General features: G+C 42.1%; 1 protein-coding gene across 1 annotated transcript in view; it reads left to right on the top strand.

Moving 5' to 3' along the window:
• Positions 1-26,677, top strand: part of LOC112249551 (SH3 and multiple ankyrin repeat domains protein 2) — a 214,725-nt gene that overhangs the window by 63,192 nt on the left and 124,856 nt on the right. The window contains exons 2-7 of the mRNA XM_042320848.1: positions 2,246-2,473; positions 10,552-10,755; positions 15,117-15,188; positions 18,337-18,445; positions 23,224-23,375; positions 23,851-24,018. Coding sequence (XP_042176782.1) covers positions 2,270-2,473; positions 10,552-10,755; positions 15,117-15,188; positions 18,337-18,445; positions 23,224-23,375; positions 23,851-24,018 — 909 coding nt within the window. The 5' untranslated portion in view covers positions 2,246-2,269. The remainder of the gene's footprint in view (positions 1-2,245; positions 2,474-10,551; positions 10,756-15,116; positions 15,189-18,336; positions 18,446-23,223; positions 23,376-23,850; positions 24,019-26,677) is intronic.

Here is a 26,677-nt window from a genome sequence, read left to right as displayed (position 1 = left end):
ATCAAATTTTATTTGTCACATACACATGGTTAGCAGATGTTAATGCGAGTGTAGCGAAATGCTTGTGCTTCTAGTTCCGACAATGCAGTAATAACGAGCAAGTAATCTAACTAACAATTCCAAAAAAAACTACTGTCATACACAGTGTAAGGGGATAAAGAATATGTACATAAGGATATATGAATGAGTGATGGTACAGAGCAGCATAGGCAAGATACAGTAGATGATATCGAGTACAGTATATACATATGAGATAAGTATGTAAACCAAGTGGCATAGTTAAAGTGGCTAGTGATACATGTATTACATAAGGATGCAGTCGATGATATAGAGTACAGTATCAACGTATGCATATGAGATGAACAATGTAGGGTAAGTAACATTATATAAGGTAGCATTGTTTAAAGTGGCTAGTGATATATTTACATCATTTCCCATCGATTCCCATGATTAAAGTGGCTGGAGTAGAGTCAGTGTCATTGACAGTGTGTTGGCAGTAGCCACTCAATGTTAGTGGTGGCTGTTTAACAGTCTGATGGCCTTGAGATAGAAGCTGTTTTTCAGTCTCTCGGTCCCAGCTTTGATGCACCTGTACTGACCTCGCCTTCTGGATGGCAGCGGGGTGAACAGGCAGTGGCTCGGGTGGTTGATGTCCTTGATGATCTTTATGGCCTTCCTGTAGCATCGGGTGGTGTAGGTGTCCTGGAGGGCAGGTAGTTTGCCCCGGTGATGCGTTGTGCAGACCTCACTACCCTCTGGAGAGCCTTACGGTTGAGGGCGGTGCAGTTGCCATACCAGGCGGTGATACAGCCCGCCAGGATGCTCTCGATTGTGCATCTGTAGAAGTTTGTGAGTGCTTTTGGTGACAAGCCAAATTTCTTCAGCCTCCTGAGGTTGAAGAGGCGCTGCTGCGCCTTCCTCACGATGCTGTCTGTGTGAGTGGACCAATTCAGTTTGTCTGTGATGTGTATGCCGAGGAACTTAAAACTTGCTACCCTCTCCACTACTGTTCCATCGATGTGGATGGGGGTGTTCCCTCTGCTGTTTCCTGAAGTCCACAATCATCTCCTTAGTTTTGTTGACGTTGAGTGTGAGGTTATTTTCCTGACACCACACTCCGAGGGCCCTCACCTCCTCCCTGTAGGCCGTCTCGTCGTTGTTGGTAATCAAGCCTATCACTGTTGTGTCGTCCGCAAACTTGATGATTGAGTTGGAGGCGTGCATGGCCACGCAGTCGTGGGTGAACAGGTGAACAGGAGTACAGGAGAGGGCTCAGAACGCACCCTTGTGGGGCCCCAGTGTTGAGGATCAGCGGGGAGGAGATGTTGTTGCCTACCCTCACCACCTGGGGGCGGCCCGTCAGGAAGTCCAGTACCCAGTTGCACAGGGCGGGGTCGAGACCCAGGGTCTCGAGCTTGATGACGAGCTTGGAGGGTACTATGGTGTTGAATGCCGAGCTGTAGTCGATGAACAGCATTCTCACATAGGTATTCCTCTTCAGCTGCATTGCAAAGAAAGCTTACACAATTGTACATTCAATTTGCAGTAAATGCTTTAGCTAGCTAGATGCTTTACATCCACTGTTTCACAAGACAACAGCCTGGTTTGCTTGTTTTCTCAGGAGTCCCTAAAACATTAAACAACACGAATTACAAATTCATTCTCCTAACACTAGCTAGCTGGCTAATGTTAGCCAGTCAGATAAACTTGCTAAATAGCGATTTTCGTAAATGAACTTTATGACAAAAAAATATGCACAAACGTTTGTCTCTACATTAACTAACATATTTTTCTCAATTGTAATTTTTTTTGCTTGACTCGTTATGACGTTATAACAACTTACATCTGGTTCCACCGTAATGTTTTGTCAGCCATCTTTGTTGAAGAATGCCACAAGGCAAGGGTGGCTCGAGGCAAAATTCGTAATTGGAACCACTCGATGATTGGTCATATAAAAACCTTGGGACCCAAATGCATAATGAGTGCTCTAACTCCTCCGTGTGGTTGTCTGGAGCAATGAAGCCGTGACGCTGGGTACCTCTAAGTGCAAGCTCGCAACTTTTAAAGGAGGAACCACTGTATATAGAGCATTATTAGAGCTTATATTAGAGCTTATCTTCTAACGTCATATTTTCACTTAGTCATGTATTGATGTCAATGGGAGAGAGACTAAGTTAAAATGTAGGATTCGTCTCAAAGTTGTTTTTTCTAAGTTGTTTACTCATAGTTTTCTACTCCTCCAAAGCTGAATTCGTCTGGCCTACTGACTATGCCCCGGAGTCCCACGTCCAGTGAGGATGAGATGGCCCAGAGTTGTTCTGACTACTCCGTGGACTCCGCCTCTGACAGCTCCCGTGAGGAGATCATCTACGAGACCATAAGAGCCACCGCTGAGCCGACCCCAAGACGCATGGACGACATACACACTCACTCCCTGGTTGTCCGCGTCCTCATCCCCGACCTGCAGCAGACAGTGAGTGTGTGTGTGTGTGTGTGTTTGCGCGTGTTCGTGCGTGCTCAAGCGTGCGTGTGTGTGTGTGTTGTGTGTGTGTGTGTGTGTGTGTGTGTATGCTTGCCTATATTTACTCAGGAACGTGCAAAGGAGTTGTATGTTAATTTGAGTCAGAAAGAAATGTTTGATGTACCAACTTATGGGTTACCTTTGGAGGGTTTTTTACACCCATTTTTCTTTTTAAAGGATCGAACTGTTTAATCCTAGACTCATAGACTGACTCAAAGGGTTTTTAAAGAAGTTCAAGTGATGAGGGCTTAGATTACACTTGTTAACATCCTTTCTCTCATTTCCCTTTGGTATAATACCTTTGTTTTAAGCCAGCTCTGGCCATCCATTATCCTGGCTGTGTTGCATCCTTTCGCCTGGTGGAGAACACACGCAGTGTGAACGATCTGTGGGCGCTGACGTATAGACTTTTTCCTCTAAGGGAAGCTTCTATCAACCCTTGTTTCATAATAGAAAAAATAAAGCAGTGGGGTGTGTGTATCTCACAAATTTATGGGGACATGCATATCGCTCCTCATTCCTCTCTTATTACCAGACCCGGGTTCAAATACTATTTGCAATAATTTCAAATACTTGAGCTGGGATTGATTGACATGCCTGTTGCAATGGAACCAATAGAATAGCTGCAAAAATATAAGTCTGACACTCCAGGCAGTTTAAAGCAAACGCTAAAAGTATTTTAAAGGTTTCAAATAGCATTTGAAACCAGTTCTGCTTAATATCTGCTTAATTCTAGTTGTGTTTTTGTATTTTTGCGTTTCTTGTGCGTCCTCCTTTGATGTATGTAATTCTGTCACTAACTCCTTTGCTGCTTATTTTAAATCAATCTCTTTTTGACAGCATCCCTTTTGATAAAAAAATAAATAATCCATACGTTTGCCCATAAAGTGGTCGGAAATTCACTTTTTGGACCTGAATGCCCAAAACTTCAGGAGATAAATGTGCTCAAAGTTGACCCATTTTTCAACACTGGGAAATATAAATGGTTGAGTTTGATATCTTTCAAAAGCTTATCAACAGGGTTGTCAAACTATTGTCTTGAAAAATAAGTAATGATTTGTTTTACCTTTAACGTCAATTATCTAAAAACACATAAACGTATATTTTTTTCATATTCGCATATGTTGTAGCTTAGACCATACTTTTCATCTTCTGATATTTTTGTGTTGTGGCCGCCATCGGTTGAGACACAACATGCTCTTAAATACAGTGTGGGTATCGTTTTTGTACATTTATTAGCCAAAACATGACACCCACCCTGTATTCAAAAGCATGTTGTGTCTCAACCGATAGCGGGCACAACACAAAAACCTCAAACTATGTCAAATAGGTTTTAAGCTACAACATATGCCACAAAAAAAAAAGAGTTTGCTCGTTTTTAGATAATTTACTTTTAAATGAAAAAAAATGACATAAAAAAAAGATAATTTGGACAGCCCTATTTGTAAGCTTTTAAATTATATAAATCTCCACCGTTTAACTTTTCCAGTCATGAAGACATGGATGTCTTCCGGTATGGTGGGTTATGCAAAATAGGTCAACTTTGAGCACCTTTATCTCTTGAGTATTTTGGAATTCAGGTCCAAAAAGTAACTTTCTGAGTACTTCTACAATGGGCAAACATGTTTGGAAAGTTTGTTCAAATCAAAAGGGGTGCTCTCAAAAAGTAATTGAATTCAAATGGATTTACCCAAAAGAGATATTGGTCTCAATGGGACTCCCCTGTTAAAAAATAAAGTTGAATTATTATTATAAATGTTTTAATCAATGTAGGCATTAGCTCTTCTACTGGTCCAATGAAAGTAGTGGGGTAGGGAGATGGAAGTGATATACAGACCACGAGCAGAGAGATTGATTGCATATTGAATTCAATGATTTTTTTTAAGGCTAACTGTACGTCCAACCCTTAGTTGAACCCACACTGTCATAGGAAGTATGACATAACACCTGAACTTAGGTTACATTGGATTGTTCATCTTTAAATCTCACTGTATGTTAAATCCCACGCTTTCATAACACATGACATTATATGATGACACTTTTAAACTGGTATCTCATGGATCTAGTAGTGCTATTGAATGTTGGTGGCTTTCAAAGCAGATAGATTGAGTTTTTAGATGATATTTGTTGGTTGAGGTATTTATGGGGTTCCAGTAACGTGTGAATGTATATTCCTTTCAATATTCATCATAATTATGTAATAGATATTTCATACATGTCATACAAATTCATTGTAAATAATATGTATGTATGTGAAACACTGAACTACATTTATTTGGAAGGAATTTGCTATATAAAAAAAGTGAGGTCATTTGTCTTGATTCCCTAGTTCTAAGGCATATTTTTGTCGAATTTTGAATATTTTTCATTTATTTAGTGGCTAAACGTTTTTATTTTTTATTTTTTTTACCACAGCAATGTGAATTGGAATAGTTCTCCGTAACAGACTATGTGTCCAGGACAGTGGGTATTCCTTTGATGCATTTGAGAAATTCCTTGGCAGGCAGGATAAATGGCAAGCATTAGGCTACGAATTGATAGAGAGAGAGCAAGAGTGTGCACAGCAGGAAAGGGTGGCCACAGCACTCAAGGGAGTGATTGAAAAAGCTTCTTTCACTTTCCCCAACGCACAAGTGGTTATCGCCACCCTGCTACTTCGAAAGACGTTCACCCTGCTACCATACAGAGGGTAAACTCAAGCATTTCCCATGACTGTGCCTCAAAACTGTAATGCCCGGGGTATCATGGAGGAAGAAGTCAGACGCAGGAAACAGAGAGTTCAGAGTAGCGCTACTTCTTTATTCACCACACAGGTGAAAACGACGCCACTCAAACAAATGCCCCAAAACACAGGGGAACTTAACAGTCCCGAACAACACACGTACACACCGTGACTTACAGGCGTGCACAAGAGTACACATCAAACAATCCCCCACACCCAGCAGGCGGCCCGGCTGGATAATAAAGCCCAACTAATTATTAACCTAACTAAACACAGGTGTAACTAATAAACAGACAAGGGGGGGATCAGTGGCAGCTAGTAGGCCGGTGATGACGACCGCCGAGCGCCACCCGAACAGGAAGGCGAGCCACCTTCGGTAGGAGTCGTGACAAAAACCAAATGTTTACCTGGCCCACCGTACCCCTTCCTGAACTAGAAACCAGCAGTCCTACTTTTGCAAGGACCCTGAAAGACATTGCCCACAAAAGCAGCCCCAGCACCTCACACAGGAGCAACAGAGCATCGGACAGCCCGCCCAGACCAGCAAGGTCCCCCACCTGCACCTAGAGGACCCACGCAGAGAGGACCCACACCAAGAGGACCTACATCCAGACCACACTGATAAGACCACACTTATCAGTGTCCCGAGCCCTGCTCATATAATCCCTACCATTGTGTCACTGAGTTGTCGTAGTGCTGCTGCAAATGTACATTGTCCCAAAGGCATTGGCAGTCATAATGCAAATAACCTAATTTATGTCCCTCTAACTCCCCTGAATGCCCCCTGTCAATCGTACAGCTATTGTATTCATGTTGTTCATGCGCCTTCATGCTGTTATCATGCGCCTATGAATGAGTTATACTGCGGAATACCTGACCACTGTGACTTTGCCAAAATTAAGAAAATACTTGACCATGTGCAGACTCAGTGAGCATAGCCTTGCTATTGAGAGAGGTTACCACATGATAGGGTCACACATCAGACCCGGCTTTCGAGAGAAGACAGGCCATGTGCCCACTGCCCACAAAATGAGGTGGAAACTGAACTGCCCTTCCTAACCTCCTGCCAAATGTATGACCACATTAGAGATATATATTTCCCACAAATCACACAGACCACAAAGAATTTGAAAACAAATCAAACATTTGTTCTCCCATCTCCCCTGTGGAGGAGGAGGTTTCTGATGAAACCAAGATTGAACACTTTGTCCTAAATGCCAAGCATCACGCCTTGCACCAGCGGCAGGGACTGTGAGACGAGTGAAAGATGAACAGAGCAAAGTGCAGAGAGATTCTTGATGAAACCTTGGTCCAGAGTGCTCAGGACCTCAGACTGTGGGGAAGGTTCACCTTCCAACATTGCAACAACTCTAAGCACATAGCCAAGACAACGCAGGAGTGGCTTTGGGACAAGTCTCTGAATGTCTTTGAGTGAACCAGGCAGATTCCGGACTCTGACCCCGATCAAACATTTCTGGAGAGTCCTGAAAATCACTGTGCAGTGACACTCCCAATCCAACCTGACAGAGCTTGAGAGGATCTGCAGAGAAGAATGGGAAAAACTCCCCAAATACAGGTGTGCCAAGCTTGTTGCTTCATACCCAAGAAGACTCGAGGCTGTTAACGCTGCCAAAGGTGCTTCAACAAAGTACTGAGTAAAGTGTCTGAATACTCACGTAAATGTTATTTTTCAGTTTTTAATTAAAGTTAAATGTGCCAAAAAATCTAAAAACCTGTTTTTATTTGATCATTATGGGATATTGTGTGTAGATTGATGAGGAAAAAAATATATTTAATCAATTTTAGAATAAACCTGTAATGTAACAAAATGTGTAAAAAGTCAAGGGGTCTGAATACATTCTGAATGCCCTGTAAACTCCCATATCTGTTAGGCTAAATACTGCAGTGGGCAATCACAACACACTAGTGGAACACAAACAACATTGTAAATACTACCAATATTTGAATGTCTTTATATTTTTTAAACCTTATTGAGTGCAATATTTACTGTTAAATTATAATATTTTTTGTTCGTGTTTTGTGTCTTCTCACTTTTGTTTATTGTTTATTTCACTTGCGTTGGCAATGTAAATACATGTTTCCCATGCCAATAAAGCCCCTTTGAATTGGAGAGAGAGAGAACAGCTACAATGAACAACTGTTTTTATGTCCCTCCACTACTCCACACTCTCTTGCTTTTACAGTAGGTCCATTTCTCACTTTTTCTTTGTTAGTCTCTTTGTCTCCCTTCTAAACTGTTTTTTTGTCTCCCTTTCTCCCTCTGTCTCTCCTCTTGATCTTGTCTCTATCTCTTTGTTCATTCCTATAAATGGGAAACATGTTGTTCAACTATGGAACGGTTATGACTCTTTATGGTTAGGGATAGGTATAGAGGGGAGGGTTTATGGTAGGGGGTGAGTGGGCCACATAGTGGGTGGAAATCTTTGGGGTCAGTTTGTGTTGACCTACATCTGAGCCTGATGCAATTGTGATGTAATTAACTTACAGTACAAGACCACCCACATAAGTACAGTCCAGTACAAGACCACCCACATAAGGACAGTACAGTACAGTACAGTACAGTACAGTACAAGACCACCCACATAAGTACAGTACAGTACAAGACCACCCACATAAGAGCTTCTGAAAGGAGGCGGTTTTGTACTCTATAGTGTTGAATAAATCAAAGCACTGGGATGAACTGTTCCTTCTCTCTCATATATATTCAAATGACTTAACTTACTTATTAGGTTGAATTACCATTCGTTAATTTTGAGTCATAATTGACTCATTATATTAGAATGGGCTTGTGGTGGGCACTGGAGGATTTTGTTAGATCAGTTTACCGCTTGGTGACTGTAGCTGCAACATCAGTGGGCTGTGTGTGTGTTATCGTGTCTGAGAGAGGGAGAGAGAGAGAGAGAGAGAGAAGAAAAAGGCAACCAGTGAAGAACAAACACCATTGTAAAAACAACCCATATTTATGTTTATTTATTTTCTCTTTTGTACTTTAACTATTTCCACATCGTTACAACACTGTATATAGCGATAATATGACATTTGAAATGTCTCTATTCTTTTGGATCTTTTGTGAGTGTAATGTTTACTGTAAATTTTTTGTTGTTTATTACACTTGTTTTGGCAATGTAAACAAACACACGTTTCCCATCCCAATTAAGCCCTTAGAGTTGAAGAGAGGATTACATGTATGTTGATGTGTTTCCCAGTGACAAACAGCCTCTGTTTTTTCTTTCTCTTCTTCCATCCCTATACCACCCCTGCTCGGGTTGCACTTCAAACCCATTTCAGCCATTTCACTGTCAGAGAGGCTTTCAAATAGCTACTTCACTATTTCATAAAGTTTCCCCTGTTTCATTACATGTTTGTCATTTAGCATTAATCTTATCCAGAGCGACACAGTATTGAGTTTATACATTTTTATACTTTTTTTGGTACTGGTCTCTCGTGGGAATCGAACTTGTGGGATTTTTTTGGTTTTGATTTTTGATTCGAACCCACAACCCTGGGGTTGCAAGCGCCATGTTCTACCAACTGAGCCACACAGGACCACATAACAACGTTTCTCCTGAAACTTCACCTTTCGATTTACTGTTCTGAGATGCACTCATGGTGAAGCTGGAGCATAATGTAACATGATGGGAGATTTACTAGCGAAGTAACATACTGTACTGTTGGAATGGTCCTCAGCCAGGTGGAAACAGCCCATTATCTCTCCACTGACAGATGCCAGGCATCTGTTCCTGTACACTATCCTTCCCTCCATCCCTCCATCTCCTCCTCACCTACTCGCTGCCAGCCAGGGGGGGGTGTTATGGGTAGAGTTCAGGGTGTTCATCAGCCTCAGTCTTTATCACAGGCACAGGTCCACTATCACCAGTTGAGCAGCACATCCAGAGGTAAACACACACACACACGCACACACACACGCACGCACACACAAACAAACAAACACTGAATGCCACGGCCGTGGCCCATAATCCTCTCTGATTCAGCCAGGTCTGGCAGATGCTGCTGTATTGTTTGTTTGTTCAGCTCGGATGTAATCTGGCTGGGTGCAGGAGAGGGGTCAGTTGGGTGGTGTGGTGTGACTGTCATGCTGTACCTGCGCCATAGCTGAGGTTGTGGCCCTTAGAGAAGATGTGGGAAATGTGTTTGTAATGGGCAATGTTTTTTAAAGGGATAGTTCACCCAAATTACAAAATTATATTGGTTTCCTTACCCTGAAAGCAGTCTATGTGTACCGGTTGTCGTCGGGAGAAAGAGAGGACCAAGGTGCAGCGTGGTAAGTGTTCATTGTAATTTAATAAAGAATGAATACTGAAACGAAAACAATACACGACAAACGAACAGTCCTGAACGGTACAACAAAACACAGAACAGAAAACAAACACCAACAACTCAATAGTGAAACCAGGCTACCTAAGTATGATTCTCAATCAGGGCCCATGATTGACAGCTGCCTCAGATTGAGAACCATACCAGGCCGAACACAGAAAATCCCAAATGATAGAAAAAAGAACATAGACAACCCACCCAACTCACACCCTGACCATACTAAAACAAAGACATAACAAAGGAACTAAGGTCAGAACGTGACACTATGGACAAGGTATGATAGCAATCCATACTTTGCTTTAGTTTCCCTGGCACTGTTTCCACATGCTAATGTTTTAGCATTTGTGGCACAAATCCCATTCAAGTTATGATATTAGCATTCTTTCAAATGTTCTACAAGTGAGTTTGTTGAGCTTCACAAACAATGTTAGATACTTTCGGATGATTTGGACATGATGAGCAACCAATTCTAAGATCGATCCCATGACTTGAATGGGATTTGTGCCAGAAATGTTGAAATGTTAGCATGTGGAAACAGTGTCAGGGGAACTAAACCAAAGCATAGATTGCTGTCTTACCTTGTCCATAGACTGCTTACAGGTTAAGGAAACAAATTTGTATTTTTTTTACTTGGGTGAACCTTTAAGTATTTGTATGTATAAACATTTGTTCTCCCATCTCCCCTGTGGAGGAGGAGGTTTCTGATGAAACCAAGATTGAACACTTTGTCCTAAATGCCAAGCATCACGCCTTGCACCAGCGGCAGGGACTGTGAGACGAGTGAAAGATGAACAGAGCAAAGTGCAGAGAGATTCTTGATGAAACCTTGGTCTTGGCCTACAACTGAAAGTCTGTGACCTGTTTTCTTTTACCATGATTCTCACTTTTCCCCTCTCTAACCCTACCCCTTTCAACACCCCTATTCCCAACCCAACCCAAACCCCTCACGCAGAAATGTATGCGGTTCAACCCTAACGCGACTGTGTGGGTTGCCAAGCAGAGGATCCTGTGCACGTTGAGCCAGAGTCTGAAGGATGTGCTGAACTATGGCCTCTTCCAGCCCGCCGTGAACGGACGTGATGGGAAGTTCCTGGATGAGGAACGCCTCCTCCTGGAATACCCACAGCCAATCAGCAAAGGAGTTCCAGCTCTGGAGGTAGAGTGCCAGCCAATCACTGAAGTTGTTACGTATTTAAAAAGGTGTGGTATTTCTATTTATTATGGATCCCCATTAGCTGCTGCCAAGGCAGTATAATTACACTATAAATCAATAAAAAAAATATACGTGTGTGTAGAAGAATTGTGTTCGTATGTGTGTGTCTCTTCGCAGTCCGCGCTGTTCCATAAGGTATAGTTTTATACAATACAAGTCTGATTGTATTGCTTGCATGAGTTACTTGATGTGGAATAGAGTTCCATGTAGTCATGGCTCTGTGTAGTATTGTGCATTTTCCAGAGTCTGTCCTGGACTTGGGCACTATGAAGAGACCCCAGGTAGTATGTCTTGCGGAGTATGCATGTATGTCCAAGCTGTGTGCTAGTCGTACAAACAGACAGTTCGTTGCTTTTAACATGTCAATACCTCTCACAAAGACAAGTAGTGGTGCAGTCAATCTCTACTTTGAGCCAGGAGAGATTAGGGCTATACTGGTATTGATGCACGGACCGGTTTAGTTTTTTTATTTTAACCTTCTATAAGCATATTTCAAAGTTTGGTTTATTAAATGCCGCGTATAAGGTACATTTTTATAGTTCACTTCGCTACTTGAGTCATATCTCTCCACTCTCTCTCTTCATTGTAATTTGCCTATGTCCCTCTTTGTGGCACTTGACCATATGACTCGGCAGTAGTCCAGGTGGGACAAAACTATGGCCTGTAGGACTTGTTTAGTTGATAGTAAAGTCAAGAAACACTTTATTACGGACAGACCTCTCCCCATCTTTGCTTCCATTGCATCAATATGTTTTGACCATGGCAGTTTAAAATCCAGGGTTACACCAAGCAGTTTAGTCTGCTCAACTTGTTCAATTTCCACATGATTCATTACAATCTTTAGTTGAAGTTTAGGGTTTAGTGAACGGTTTGTCCCAAATGTAATGCTTTTTTGTTCATATTTAGTTTATGACATGCCACCCATTCTAAAAACTGACTAAGTATTGCAGTGATTTCAATTGCTGTGGTAGCAAACGTGTATAATGTTGAGTCATCGGCATACATACTGTAGATACACAGGCTTTACCCAGTGCCAGTGGCAGGTCATTAGTAAAGATTGGAAAAAGTAAGGGGCCCAGACAACTGGATTAGGTTGGAGAGGCTCCCATTAAAGAATACCCTCTGTGTTTGGTTAGACAGGTAACTCTCAGATCCACGATATAGCAGGAGATGTAAAGCCATAACACGTACGTTTTTTCCAGCAGCAGATTCTAATCGATAATGTCAAAAGCTGCACTGAAGTCTAACAAAACAGCTCCCACGGTCGTCTTATTATCAGCCAGTCATCAGTCATTTGTGTAAGTGCTGTACATGTTGAGTGCCCCTCCCTATAAGCATGCTGAAAGTCAATTGTTAATTTGTGTACTGTGAAATTGCACTGTATCTGGTCAAACACATTTTTTTTCCAGAAGTTCACCGAGGGTTGGTAGCAGGCGGATTGTTCGGGTGTTAGAGCCAGTAAAGGGTGTTTTGCTATTCCTGGGTCGCAGAATGACTTTTGCTTCCCTCCAGGCCTGAGGGCACACACTTCCTGTAGGCTTAGATTGATGAGATGGCAAATAGGAGTGGCAATATCGTCCGCAATCATCCTCAGTCATTTTCCATCCAAGTTGCCAGACCCAGGTGGCTTGTCTTTGTTGATAGACAACAATTATTAATTCACCTCTTCCACACTCACTTTACGGAATTCAAAATTACAGTGCTTGTCTTTCATAATTTGTTTCAGTTATGCATGGATGTGTAGGTTCAGAATTTGTTGTTTGTATGTCATGCCTAAATGTGCTAATCTTGCCAATAAAAAAACAATATCGGTGGGTTTTGTGATGAATCAGCCATCGGATTCAATGAAAGATGGAGCCAAGTTTGCCTTTTTGCTAAAAATAATTTAAGGTGCTCCAAAGCTTTTTATTATCATTCTTTATATAATGTATCTTTGTTTCTGTCACATTCTGACCATAGTTCTTTTGTGTTTTCTTTGTTTTAGTCTTGGTCAGGACGTGAGCTGAGTGGACATTCTATGTTGTGTGTCTAGTTTTCCCGTTTCTATGTTTGGCCTGATATGGTTCTCAATCAGAGGCAGGTGTTAGTCATTGTCTCTGATTGGGAACCATATTTAGGTAGCCTGTTTTGTGTTGGGTTTTGTGGGTGGTTGTCTTCTGTCTTCGTGTGTCTGCGCGAGACAGAACTGTTTTGGGTTTTTCCACATTTGTTATTTTGTAGTGTTCACATTTATTGTCTTTATTAAACATGATGAACACTAACCACGCTGCGCTTTGGTCTTGTCCTTCGTCCACAGAAGAAAGCCCTTACAGTTTCATAGTACAGTTTCTTCTTTTTGTTCAGTTTAGCCACATGATTGCTCAATTTACAGTACGTTTGCCAATCGGTTGTGCAGCCAGACTTATTTTCCATTCATTTTGCCTCATCCCTCTCATTCATACAATTTTTTAATTTGTCATCAATCCACGGGGATTTAACAGTTTTTACAGAAATGTTCTTAATTGGTGCATGCTTATTAGTAACTGGAAAAAGCTATTTCAGAAATGAGTCAAGTGCAGCGTCTGGTTGCACCTCATTACACACCACAGACCAGAAAATATTATTTACATCTTCAACGTAGGGATCACCACAAAACCTATTGTATGACCTCTTATACACTATATTAGGCCCAGCCTTTGGAACTTGGTTTTCCTAGACATGGCTACTATATTGTGATCACTACATCCAATGGATTTGGATACGGCTTCAAAGCAAATTTCTAGAGCATTAGTAAAGATGTGATCAATATATGTGGATGATTTCATTCCTGTGCTGTTTGTAAATACACTTGTAGGTTGACTGATAACCTGAACCAGTGTCACACCCTGACCATAGTTTACTTTGTATATTTCTATGTTTTGGTTGGTCAGGGTGTGAGCTGAGTGGGCATTCTATGTTTCATGTCTAGTTTGTCTATTTCTATGTCTGGCCTGATATGGTTCTCAATCAGAGGCAGGTGTTAGTCATTGTCTCTGATTGGGAACCATATTTAGGTAGCCTGGGTTTCACTGTGTGTTTGTGGGTGATTGTTCCTGTCTCTGTGTTTTCACCAGATAGGGCTGTTTCGGTTTTCGTTTTTTTTTTTTTTTTTTTTTTGGTAGTTTTTGTATTGATTTGTGTTTTACGTTTGTTGATTAAACATGGATCGCAATCTACACGCCGCATTTTGGTCCGACTCTCCTTCACCAAAAGAGAACTGTTACAACCAGGTTGCAGGCACTGGTTACAGTTTGAAGCTTTTTCTTGAGTGGATAGCTTGATGAAAGCCAGTCAATATTTAGGTCACCCAGAAAATATACCTCTCTGTTGATATCACATACATTATCAAACATTTCACACATATTATCCAGATACTGACTGTTAGAACTTGGTGGTCTGTAGCATCTTCCCAAAATAATAGGATTTAGGTGAGGCAGGTGAACCTGTAGCCATATTACTTCAACAATATTTGACATGAGATCCTCTCTAAGCTCTACAGCAGTGGTTCCCAAACTTTTTATAGTCCCATACCCCTTCAAACATTCAACCTCCAGCTGCGTACCCCTTCTTGCACCAGGGTCAGCGCACTCTCAAATGTTGTTTTTTGCCATCATTGTAAGCCTGCCACACACACTATACAAAACATTTATTAAACATGAGAATGAGTGTGAGGTTTTGTCACAACTCGGCTCGTGGGAAGTGACAAAGAGCTCTTATAGAACCAGGGCACAAATTATAATATAATAATAATCCAAATGTTTCTCTTTATTTAGCCATCTTACATATAAAACCTTTATTTGTTCATCAAAAATTGTGAATAACTCACCACAGGTTAATGACAAGGGTGTGCTTGAAAGGACGCACATGACTCTGCAATGTTGGGTTGCATTGGAGAGAGTCTCAGTCTTAAGTCATTTTCCACACACAGTCTGTGCCTGTATTTAGTTATCATGCTAGTGAGGGCCGAGAATCCACTCTCACATAGGTATGTGGTTGCAAAGGGCATCAGTGTCTTAACAGCGCGATTTGCCAAGGCAAGAAACTCTGAGCGCAGCCCTATCCAGAAATCTGTCAGTGGCTTCTGATTAAATCGATAAATTAATAAATAAATGGGTGACTTTTTGAAAGAGTTTTACTTCCGAGTCCCAACCAATTAGCATGGCGTCTCTAGGGAGACTATTACCTTCTCATCCAATAAGAAAAACTGTCATTGCTACATGACACCATGTCATACATATCTGACTGACCCAAATCCTATTTTTTTCCCTCTATCCTCTTTTCCACAGTTCCGCTACAAGAGCCGAGTCTACAGGCAGACCCATGTGGAAGAGAAGCAGATTGCCAAACTTCACACCAAGGTGAGTGGTGTGGACAAACGTCACACTCTCTCCTAACAACCAGCTGGGGTCTTACTGCACGCATGCACTCACACAAACACAAACGCACACTGTTGGGAGTGTCAGAGATGCTGGAGTGTCACTTTATCTCACTGTCAACACACAGACACACAAACATCTTCAGTTATGTCAGCTGTTATCACTGTGAGCCTCTGTAGTCTCTCTCTAGTGTCCTGCCTGCATGTCTCTCTCTACTCTATGCTCTCCTGTCCGCATGTCTACTCTTTACTTTCCGTAAGAGTCAAGGAGGCAAGAAGATGGTGATATGGAGAGAGGAGGTTGGTCGTTATTTGCTCAACCACAGAGAGCCCGATGGCACCATTAACTTATTCAACTGATAATAAAACCCTTGCGTAGTTCAATCATGTACTGTATGGAGTTAAATTAGTGCCACCCTATAGTACGCACTCAGTTTTCAGAATAAATTATTAGCTTTGATTGTGTTGAGCTGGAGCAAAAATGTGCAGCCCGGGAAGGCCCATATCTGGAAATGAAAACCCCTGTTTTAGGGGATGTTTGTTGAGGTGTGTGGCTCTAAGATCCCTTGTTGTGGGGGGACCAGTCCACCTGGGCTTTCTCTCTGTCTCCTGACAGGTGACATTTCTGGGTTAGGACTGGAGCAGCTCACCCTTTATGGTGTGTGTGTGTGTGTGTGTGCGTGTGTGTGTGTGTGTGTGTGTGTGTGTGTGTGTGTGTGTGTGTGTGTGTGTGTGTGTGTGTGTGTGTGTGTGTGTGTGTGTGTGTGTGTGTGTGTGTGTGTGTGGATACAGACAGGGAGAGTGAGGGGAACCTGTCTCGTACCTTTTAAATGCCACGTCCAACACTGGCATTTCACACCTTATAACCCCACTCAATTACACAAGGTTTCGCAGCAGTCTGAAATTGAACCAGTAGAAGGTGGAAGAAAGCCCCAGAAAACGTGGGTACAAATCTAAGGTGCTGTTACCAAGGTCGTGGGTGGCATTATACAAGTGCATTAGGCAAACAACCTTCATAGGAAGTGTGAGAGATAAGTTGGTAATTGTGGTCCATTATCTGTTGGCGAGTTGAGTCAGGATGCCGTGGCAAAGGTGGAATTGGCCTGTAAATGATTCAATGGACGTATATTTCATGTCTCGCCTGTGCCCACTTAACCTGGATCATTGTGCATGTGCTCACACATTAGCACACAGAATGCGCACTTTGCATATCTGCCGCTGGTAAATGTTCACTGACTCTATGAGGAAAAAATGATGAATACATGATATATAATAATTATTAGTAAATGATAACTTGATGGTGGGTCATATTCCGTTCTAATTATGTCATTATACATGCATTTATGCTAAGGCAATACACACCTTTGTATTATGTGCCAATAAAGAATCACTGAATTGAGAGAGCAGTATCTGACGGAAAACGAAGGGAGGGTGATCTAAAGAGAGGGTGGGAAGTGAGCACATTTTTTTAATTTTTTTTTATTTCACCTTTATTTAACCAGGTAGGCAAGTTCAGAACAAGTTCTCATTTACAATTGCGACCTGGCCAAGATAAAGCAAAGCAGTTCGACAGATACAACGACACAGAGTTACACATGGAGTAAAACAAACATACAGTCAATAATACAGTATAAACAAGTCTATATACGATGTGAGCAAATGAGGTGAGAAGGGAGGTAAAGGCAAAAAAGGCCATGGTGGCAAAGTAAATACAATATAGCAAGTAAAACACTGGAATGGTAGATTTGCAATGGAAGAATGTCCAAAGTAGAAATAAAAATAATGGGGTGCAAAGGAGCAAAATAAATAAATAAATAAAAATTAAATACAGTTGGGAAAGAGGTAGTTGTTTGGGCTAAATTATAGGTGGGCTATGTACAGGTGCAGTAATCTGTGAGCTGCTCTGACAGTTGGTGCTTAAAGCTAGTGAGGGAGATAAGTGTTTCCAGTTTCAGAGATTTTTGTAGTTCGTTCCAGTCATTGGCAGCAGAGAACTGGAAGGAGAGGCGGCCAAAGAAAGAATTGGTTTTGGGGGTGACTAGAGAGATATACCTGCTGGAGCGTGTGCTACAGGTGGGAGATGCTATGGTGACCAGCGAGCTGAGATAAGGGGGACTTTACCTAGCAGGGTCTTGTAGATGACATGGAGCCAGTGGGTTTGGCGACGAGTATGAAGCGAGGGCCAGCCAACGAGAGCGTACAGGCCGCAATGGTGGGTAGTATATGGGGCTTTGGTGACAAAACGGATTGCACTGTGATAGACTGCATCCAATTTGTTGAGTAGGGTATTGGAGGCTATTTTGTAAATGACATCGCCAAAGTCGAGGATTGGTAGGATGGTCAGTTTTACAAGGGTATGTTTGGCAGCATGAGTGAAGGATGCTTTGTTGCGAAATAGGAAGCCAATTCTAGATTTAACTTTGTACTCCATACTGGTGTACAGTTCCATGTACTGTATTTCTGACACATATAGATTGACTCTGATGACGCAGATGAGGTGTATACAGGTCCACCCCCTACTATGTTCTGCTCTTTCCTCCTCCCTACATTTCTCTCTCTACCTCCATCTCTTCAAAGATTCTTATTTTTGTCCCTCCCTCCCTCCCTCCCTCCCTCCCTCCCTCCCTCCCTCCCTCCCTCCCTCCCTCCCTCCCTCCCTCCCTCCCTCCCTCCCTCCCTCCCTCCCTCCCTCCCTCCCTCCCTCCCTCCCTCCCTCCCTCCCTCCTCTACTTCTCCATATGTTCATCATCATCCTGTTCTCCTTCATTCTTCCTCCTCCCTTCCTCCTCTCCTCTCTTCCTATAGTGTTTAGGGAGCTGTTCTCTTATCTATTTATATCTGCCCTGGAAAGCAGATGAGAACACTCATCCCATTGTATACTCTGTGCTCCAATCAGCACACCCCAATCATTCAATCTATCTCTCTTTCTTTTGTTCTCTCTCCCCCCTCTTCTGTCCCTGTTTTTCTCTCTCCTTCTCTCTTTTTTCTAACCTTTTTCTAACCTTTTTCTAACACACACACACACACAAACACCCTCTCTCTCTCTACACTCTCTCGCTCTCTCCTCTCTTTCTCTCTCTTTCTCTCTCTCTCTCTCTAACTCTCCTTTTTTTCTCATTCTCCATCTCCAGGCCAACTTGAGAAAGTTTATGGACCTCATCCAGCACCATCAGGTGGAGAAAGTATCTAGGCTGCTGGAGAGAGGACTGGACCCCAACTACCAGGATACAGAGACCGGTGGTAATACTACACACACACATGCACAAACACACAGATCATGAACACGGGTGGTTTGACATAATCACAGAGCTAACAAGATAGTTTGCGCAGTTCTAATAGAGTATATATACATTTTTCTAAGCTCTGTATGTTCACCTCTGCTCCCTCTTACCCTGTTCTTATCCCTTGTTGCTAACTCTGTGTACACCACACAGGGAGGCCTATGGCCACTCTGCCACTATGCTAATGATACTGATCTCTGAGATGCAGTGCCTTAGACGCTGCGCCATTCGGGAGCCCAACCATGTTTTAACCATGTCATAATTGTAGACCGTGTTCGTTTACAATTACGTTCTTACAAACAATGGAGTAAAACAAGCTTATATTGTGGTTTCTGATGGGTGTTCTTCAAGAATCAATGGCTATAAAAAATCTTTCAAAAGTAAAAAAAAAAATTGATGTAACAATAACACATTGCACTTTTAAGACAGGTATACAAAGATACCAATTCCTCTGTGAGATCTTGAAATGAATTGAAAAAAATTCAAATGAATATGGAATAGAACATAGTTGTATGAGACGATGTTCTGGGCGACACAGTGGGTGGTACATTTTCGGGGGTCAATTTGTGTCGGCCTACATCTGAGCCCTATGTAATTGTGATGTAATTAGCTTGGGATTTACAACAGAACGTGTGTGTGTGTGTGTGTGTGTGTGTGTGTGTGTGCCTGACTATGCCTATGTCCATGTCTGTGTGTGCACTTCTACAACCAAAATCAATAGTGAGCCAGAGCTCTATAATTGAGCGCTATTCTACAAGCTGCTCTTATCCCTCAATCTCCCAGCAATAAGGCTTAATCTACCATTACCACTTATATCCCATTAAAACCCCCTCAATTTCCCTGCTACGAGCCCTAACACCGGTTTCCTTTAGGTTCTTCTTTAATAAGCCTTAACTGAAAGGCTGCATTTGCTCTGCATTTATCCAGCTTGTCCAGTACTTTATTCACACAATGCTGACTGTGTCCCCAGCTCTTAAAATGCCGCAATACCTCTAACTAACTCATGAAAATCTTTAGAACCCTTACAGTCCTAATACCCCTCTTAGCCCCCAAATACCCTCCTGCGTTTGTTAATTTATGCTCAGAGCGTTGGAGTACATTCTAGCGGTACATAATGCCAGTTCAATGATGCTTCATAGGATAATTTTTTGTTTTACATTTATTTTATCTTTATTTAACTAGGCAAGTCAGTTAAGAACAAATTCTTATTTTCAATGACGGCCTAGGAACAGTGGGTGCTCTTTTAGTGTAAGAGCTATTTGAAAAGACTGCCTGAAATGTCAGCCTGTTTTGGTGGGAGGGAGTTGTGGCCTACCTGGTGAAATCAAATTGGTTAATAGACCAATAAGACAGATATTTCCAAACCTCTGCCAATAACCTCTACCTGACATGATGACTCCTTGCTGTCCCCTGTCCACCTGGCCGTGCTGCTGCTCCAGTTTCAACTGTTTGCCTTAATATTATTGGACCATGCTGGTCATTTATGAACATTTGAACATCTTGGCCATGTTCTGTTATAATCTCCACCCGGCACAGCCAGAAGAGGACTGGCCACCCCACATAGCCTGGTTCCTCTCTAGGTTTCTTCCTAGGTTTTGGCCTTTCTAGGGAGTTTTTCCTAGCCACCGTGCTTCTACACCTGCATTGCTTGCTGTTTGGGGTTTTAGGCTGGGTTTCTGTACAGCACTTTGAGATATCAGCTGATGTACGAAGGGCTATATAAATACATTTGATTTGATTTGATTTGAATAACAGCTAGTTTTCAGTTTCCCCCACCCCACTCAGACCACTCCAAGACAGTCCTAGCAAAAAATTTGCTTGAGAAATTGCTCTTTGCTAAGAAGCTATTTTTGTGTATTTTTGACCAATTTTAACTTGAAAAACAATCACAGGTTTCCATCCAATTTGTGACAGATTTTCAAGCAAATAGAAAAAAAATCTGCATAAAACAATAGGGGCATTTTCCACCAGAGAAGTGTTTTCATCAAACTGACTTTTTGCGGATCAAAGGCTGTGCGTATATGTAGTGCACTTAGAAATAACTTTTGCCGTTAAATTCCGTGTCTTGAATGAAAAGTGGGTTTCCATCACATTTTCAATTCTGCTGATTGTTTTGTCACAAAAAAACGGTTGCGCTATATAGCAAATGTTGCCACTCTATTCAGATAAATGTTCCCGCTCTATTCAGATAAATGTTCCCACTCTATTCAGATAAATGTTCCCACTCTATTCAGATAAATGTTCCCACTCTATTCAGATAAATGTTCCCACTCTATTCAGATAAATGTTCCCACTCTATTCAGTTAAATGTTCCCAGATAAATGTTCCCACTCTATTCAGTTAAATGTTCCCACTCTATTCAGATAAATGTTCCCACTCTATTCAGATAAATGTTCCCACTCTATTCAGATAAATGTTTCCACTCTATTCAGATAAATGTTCCCACTCTATTCAGATAAATGTTCCCACTCTATTCAGATAAATGTTCCCACTCTATTCAGATAAATGTTTCCACTCTATTCAGATAAATGTTCCCACTCTATTCAGATAAATGTTCCCACTCTATTCAGTTAAATGTTCCCACTCTATTCAGATAAATGTTCCCACTCTATTCAGTTAAATGTTCCCACTCTATTCAGATAAATGTTCCCACTCTATTCAGATAAATGTTCCCACTCTATTCAGATAAATGTTTCCACTCTATTCAGATAAATGTTCCCACTCTATTCAGATAAATGTTCCCACTCTATTCAGATAAATGTTTCCACTCTATTCAGATAAATGTTCCCACTCTATTCAGATAAATGTTCCCACTCTATTCAGATAAATGTTCCCGCTCTATTCATATAAATGTTATGAATAAATCATTCAGATAAATGAAAATTACTACATTGGATCTTTAACCAATGTGTCAGTGCCACTGCCGGTAGAAATCCACTTATTGACCAATGGACGGGCGACAGTGTAGATGAGTGAGTAGCCGAGTGTGGATGCATTTTGTGTGACTGCGGCGGTTGGATGATGAATGACACTGACAGCGGAGAACCACTTCGATTCCTGAGAAAATATGTCTGTGTAAGCACAGAGTAATGGACGGTGTTGTCACCATCACTGCTGATCTGAGTTTAATCGATGCACATTATTCTCTCCCTGTCTATGTTCTGTTCTGTGGTCTGTTCTTTTCTGTTCTGTTGTCTGTTCTCTTGTCTGTTCTGTCTTGTCCTGTTCTGTTCTGTTGGCTGTTCTGATCTTTTCTGTTAGCTGTTCTTTTCTGTTCTGTTGTCTGTTGTGTCTGTGTTGTGGTTCCTCTATGCAGTGGTGTAAAGTACTTAAGTACAAATACTTGGAAGTACTACTTAAGTAGTTTTTTGGGGTATTTGTACTTTACTTTGCTCTTCATATTTTTGACAACTTTTACTTTTAATTCACTACGTTCCTAAAGAAAATAATGTACTTTTTACTACATATGTCTTTCCTGACACCCAAAAGTATTCATTACATTTCGAATGCTTAGCAGGTCAGGAAAATGGTCTAATTCACACACTTATCAAGAGAAGAGAACATCCCTGGTCATCCCTACTGCCTCTGAACTGGTGGACTCACTAAACACATGCTTCATTTGTAAATGATGTCTGAGTGTTGGAGTGTGCCCCTGGCTATCTGTAAATGATGTCTGAGTGTTGGAGTGTGCCCCTGGCTATCTGTAAATGATGTCTGAGTGTTGGAGTGTGCCCCTGGCTATCTGTAAATGATGTCTGAGTGTTGGAGTGTGCCCCTGGCTATCTGTAAATGATGTCTGAGTGTTGGAGTGTGCCCCTGGCTATCTGTAAATGATGTCTGAGTGTTGGAGTGTGCCCCTGGCTATCTGTAAATGATGTCTGAGTGTTGGAGTGTGCCCCTGGCTATCTGTAAATGATGTCTGAGTGTTGGAGTGTGCCCCTGGCTATCTGTAAATGATGTCTGAGTGTTGGAGTGTGCCCCTGGCTATCTGTAAATGATGTCTGAGTGTTGGAGTGTGCCCCTGGCTATCTGTAAATGATGTCTGAGTGTTGGAGTGTGCCCCTGGCTATCTGTAAATGATGTCTGAGTGTTGGAGTGTGCCCCTGGCTATCTGTAAATGATGTCTGAGTGTTGGAGTGTGCCCTGGCTATCTGTAAATGATGTCTGAGTGTTGGAGTGTGCCCCTGGCTATCTGTAAATGATGTCTGATGTTGGAGTGTGCCCCTTTGCTATCTGTAAATGATGTCTGAGTGTTGGATTTTGCCCTGGCTATCTGTAAATGATGTCTGAGTGTTGGAGTGTGCCCCAAATGGCTATCTGTAAATGATGTCTGAGTGTTGGAGTGTTTTCCCCTGGCTATCTGTAAATGATGTCTGAGTGTTGGAGTTTTTCCACCACTGGCTATCTGTAAATGATGTCTGAGTGTTGGAGTGTTTTCTGGCTATCTGTAAATGATGTCTGAGTGTTGGAGTGTGCCCTGGCTATCTGTAAATGATGTCTGAGTGTTGGAGTGTGCCCCTGGCTATCTGTAAATGATGTCTGAGTGTTGGAGTGTGCCCCTGGCTATCCGTAAATAAAATAAATACAAATAAAATGGTGCGTCAGGTTTGCTGAATATAAGGAATTTGAAATCATTTATCATCAACATGGTGGATCAGTCGAAACAGAATGTGGCCTCAGGCAAAATAAGGTAGAGACCCATGGTCTACACTTTATCCTGTCCATGTCATTCTGCAGAGACCCCCCTGACATTTGCGGCCCACCTGGATAACGTGGTGGAGATTATAAAGGTTCTGAAGAATGGAGGGGCTCACCTGGACTTCAGGGCCAAAGATGGCATGACGGCCCTACACAAAGCTGCTAGGTCCAAGAACCAGGTTACTCTGATGGTACGGACACACACACGTTGGTGTGGTACGGACACACACACACCAACTCACGCATGCATACTCACATGCACATGAACACACACAACATGAACCCTGCCACTCTTAAGCTTACCCATACCTTGTATTGATAAGTATTGTATTTGTATTTATAATGGATCCCCATTATAGCTGCTACTCTTCCTGGGATCCAGCAAAATGAAGGCAGTTTATATTTGAAAAACATTACAATATATTCACAACAGATTTCACATCACATTAAGTATGTGCCCTCAGGCCCCTACTCTACTACCACATATCTACAACACAAAATCCATGTTTACGTGTGTGTACAGTGTTATCGTGTGTCTGTGTATGCATGTGTCTGTGCCTGTGTTTGTGTCTCTTCACAATCCCGCTGTTCCTTAAGGTGTATTTTAAATCTAATGTCAATGTGTGTGCGCCTGCCTGCGTCTGTGTGTATGTGTGTGTGTTGCAGACCCTGTTGGAGCTTGGTTTGTCTCCAGACTATAAGGACAGTCGGGGTCTGACGGCGCTCTATCACACAGCTATGGTGGGAGGAGATCCGTTCTGCTGTGAGTTGCTGCTACATGAACACGCCACCGTCTGCTGCCAGGACGAAAACGGCTGGCATGAAGTCCACCAGGTACACACACACACGCACGCACGCACGCACACACACACACACACACACATACACATATTTTTTTCCCTGTATGTGTGTGTATGTGTGTGCATGTGTGTGTACTGATGGTTGATAGCTCTCCTAGACCCTCTCCCTTCCTGTTCTACTCTGATTGCTATCAGCTCTAGCCAGCAGTAATGTCACACTTCCTGACGTACTGTGCTGTCTCTCCTCTAGAACATGGCACTGTCAGCATATCAAACACAACCCTCCTCTAGGTTAGCCTATCAGTTAACTATCATCAAAACGCATTAATTTTCATCCTCCGAAAACGAGCCTTGCCCATAGGCTACGGAAATGCCTGTTTCCTTTGCTCTCTCCCTCGCTCCCCCACTGACTCTCTTTCATTCACTCTCTGTCAACCTGATACTATAAATTACTTTGGATCTATGTAGGCTTTCGAATTATACTTTGATACATCATTCCTAATTTAGCACTGGTGTCTTTCTACATCTGTTCACTACACCCCACTAGAATTGATTCTTCCATCTGATGACTGGGTTCAAACTAAGGACGTAATATCACAAACTCCAGGGCCTCAGTGCTGCCTCTTATGCCGAACACTGACATCTACTGGACGTGGCATGTAACTGCAGCCTGAATCTAGGGAAACTCCAAGACTGAGACTGTTATATAGCTCGTTTCACCATGTGTATCATATGTGGTATATTTAACCAATAAGGCACGAGGGGGTGTGTAAGAACAGCTAAGGGCTATTCTTACAGACAACGCAATGCAAAGCGTCTGGATACAGTCCTTAGCCATGGTATATTGGCCATATAGCACAAACCCTGAGGTGCCTTATTGCAATTCTAAACTGGTTACCAACATAATTAGACCAGTAAATTGTATTTTTTTGTCATACTCGTGTTATCTGTTTATAATTATAAAAAGGGTGGTTGGCTGAAAGCTGTGGTATCTCAGACCGTATACCAAGGGTATGACGAAACACATATTTTTACTGCTCTAATTATGTTGGTAAGTATTCAGACCCTTTGCTATGAGGTTCAAAATTGAGCTCAGGTGCATCCTGTTTACATTGATAATCCTTGAGACATTTCTAGAACTTGATTGGAGGGGGTACCAAAACATTTATGCAGCATTGAAGGTCCCCAAGAACACAATGGCCTCCATCACTATTAAATAGAAGAAGTTTGGAACCACAAAGACTCTTCCTAGAGCAAACTGAGCAATCGGGGGATAAGGGCCTTAGTCAGGGAGGTGACCAAGAACCCGATGGTCACTCTGACAGAGGTGCAGAGTTCCTCTGTGGAGATGGGAGAACCTTCCAGAAGTACAACCATCACTGCAGCACTCCACAATTCAGACCTTTATGGTAGAGTGGCCAGACGGAAGCCACTCCTCAGTAAAAGGCACATGACATCCTGCTTGGAGTTTGCCAAAAGGCACCTACTAAAGGACTCTCAGACCATGAGAAACAAGATTCTCTGGTCTGATGAAACCAAGATTGAACTCTTTGGCCTGAATTCCAAGCATCACGTCTGGAGGAAACCTGGCACCATCCCTACGGTGAAGCATGTTGGTGGCAGCATCATGCTGTGGAGATGTTTTTTACTGGCAGTGACTGGTAGACTAGTCAGGATCGAGAGAAAGATGAACAGAGTAAATTACAGAGAGCTCCTCGATGAAAACCTACTCCAGAGCACCCAGGACCTCATACTTTAGCGAAGGTTCACCTTCCAACAGGACAACAACCCTAAGCACATAACCAAGACAAAGCAGGAGTAGCTTCGGGACAAGTCTCTGAATGTCCTTGGGTAGCCCAGCCAGAGCCCGGACTTGAACCATGATCGAACATCTCTATAGTGATCTGAAAATAGCTGTGCAGCGATGCTCCCCATTCAACCTGACAGAGCTTGAAATAATTTGCAGAGAAGAATGAGAGAAACTCCCCAAATAGAGATGTGCCAAGCTTGTAGCGTCATACCCAAGAAGACTCGAGGCTGTAATCACTGCCAAAATTGCTTCAACAAAGTAAAGTGTCGGAATACTTACAGTATGTAAATGTGATATTTCAGTTTAAAATGTTTATTAAATGTGCAAAAAATAATAATACTGTTTTTGTTTTATCATTATGGGTTATTGTGTATAGATTGATGAGGGAAACATTTTTAAATACATTTTAGAATACGGCTGTAACGTAACAAAATGTGGAATAAGTCAAGGGGTCTGAATACTGTATATAAACTGTATATGTGTATCTAAAAGTGCTTAAAACCTCTTAGGGATAGGCCGGACGCAAATGTCTCAACTGGCCAATTGCCAGGGGAAATGCAGAGCGCCAGATTCAAATAAAATGCTATAAAATTCAAACTTTCATTAAATCACACATGTAAAATACTCAATTAAAACTACACTCGTTGTGAATCCAGCCAACATGTCAGATTTTTAAAATGCTTTTCGGTGAAAGCATAAGCTATTATCTGATAGCCTGCACCATCTGCACCAGCAGTGAACAAAGGAGCTAGCATATTCCAACCCTGCAGGCGCTACACAAAACGCTGAAATAAAATATAAAACATGCATTACCTTTGACGAGCTTCTTTTGTTGGCACTCCAATATGTCCCATAAACATCACAATTGGTCCTTTTGTTTGAT

The sequence above is a fragment of the Oncorhynchus tshawytscha genome, linkage group LG04 (genome assembly GCF_018296145.1).
Source record: "Oncorhynchus tshawytscha isolate Ot180627B linkage group LG04, Otsh_v2.0, whole genome shotgun sequence".
Classification (NCBI taxonomy): domain Eukaryota; kingdom Metazoa; phylum Chordata; class Actinopteri; order Salmoniformes; family Salmonidae; genus Oncorhynchus; species Oncorhynchus tshawytscha.
This window is presented reverse-complemented; position numbering and strand designations above follow the sequence as displayed.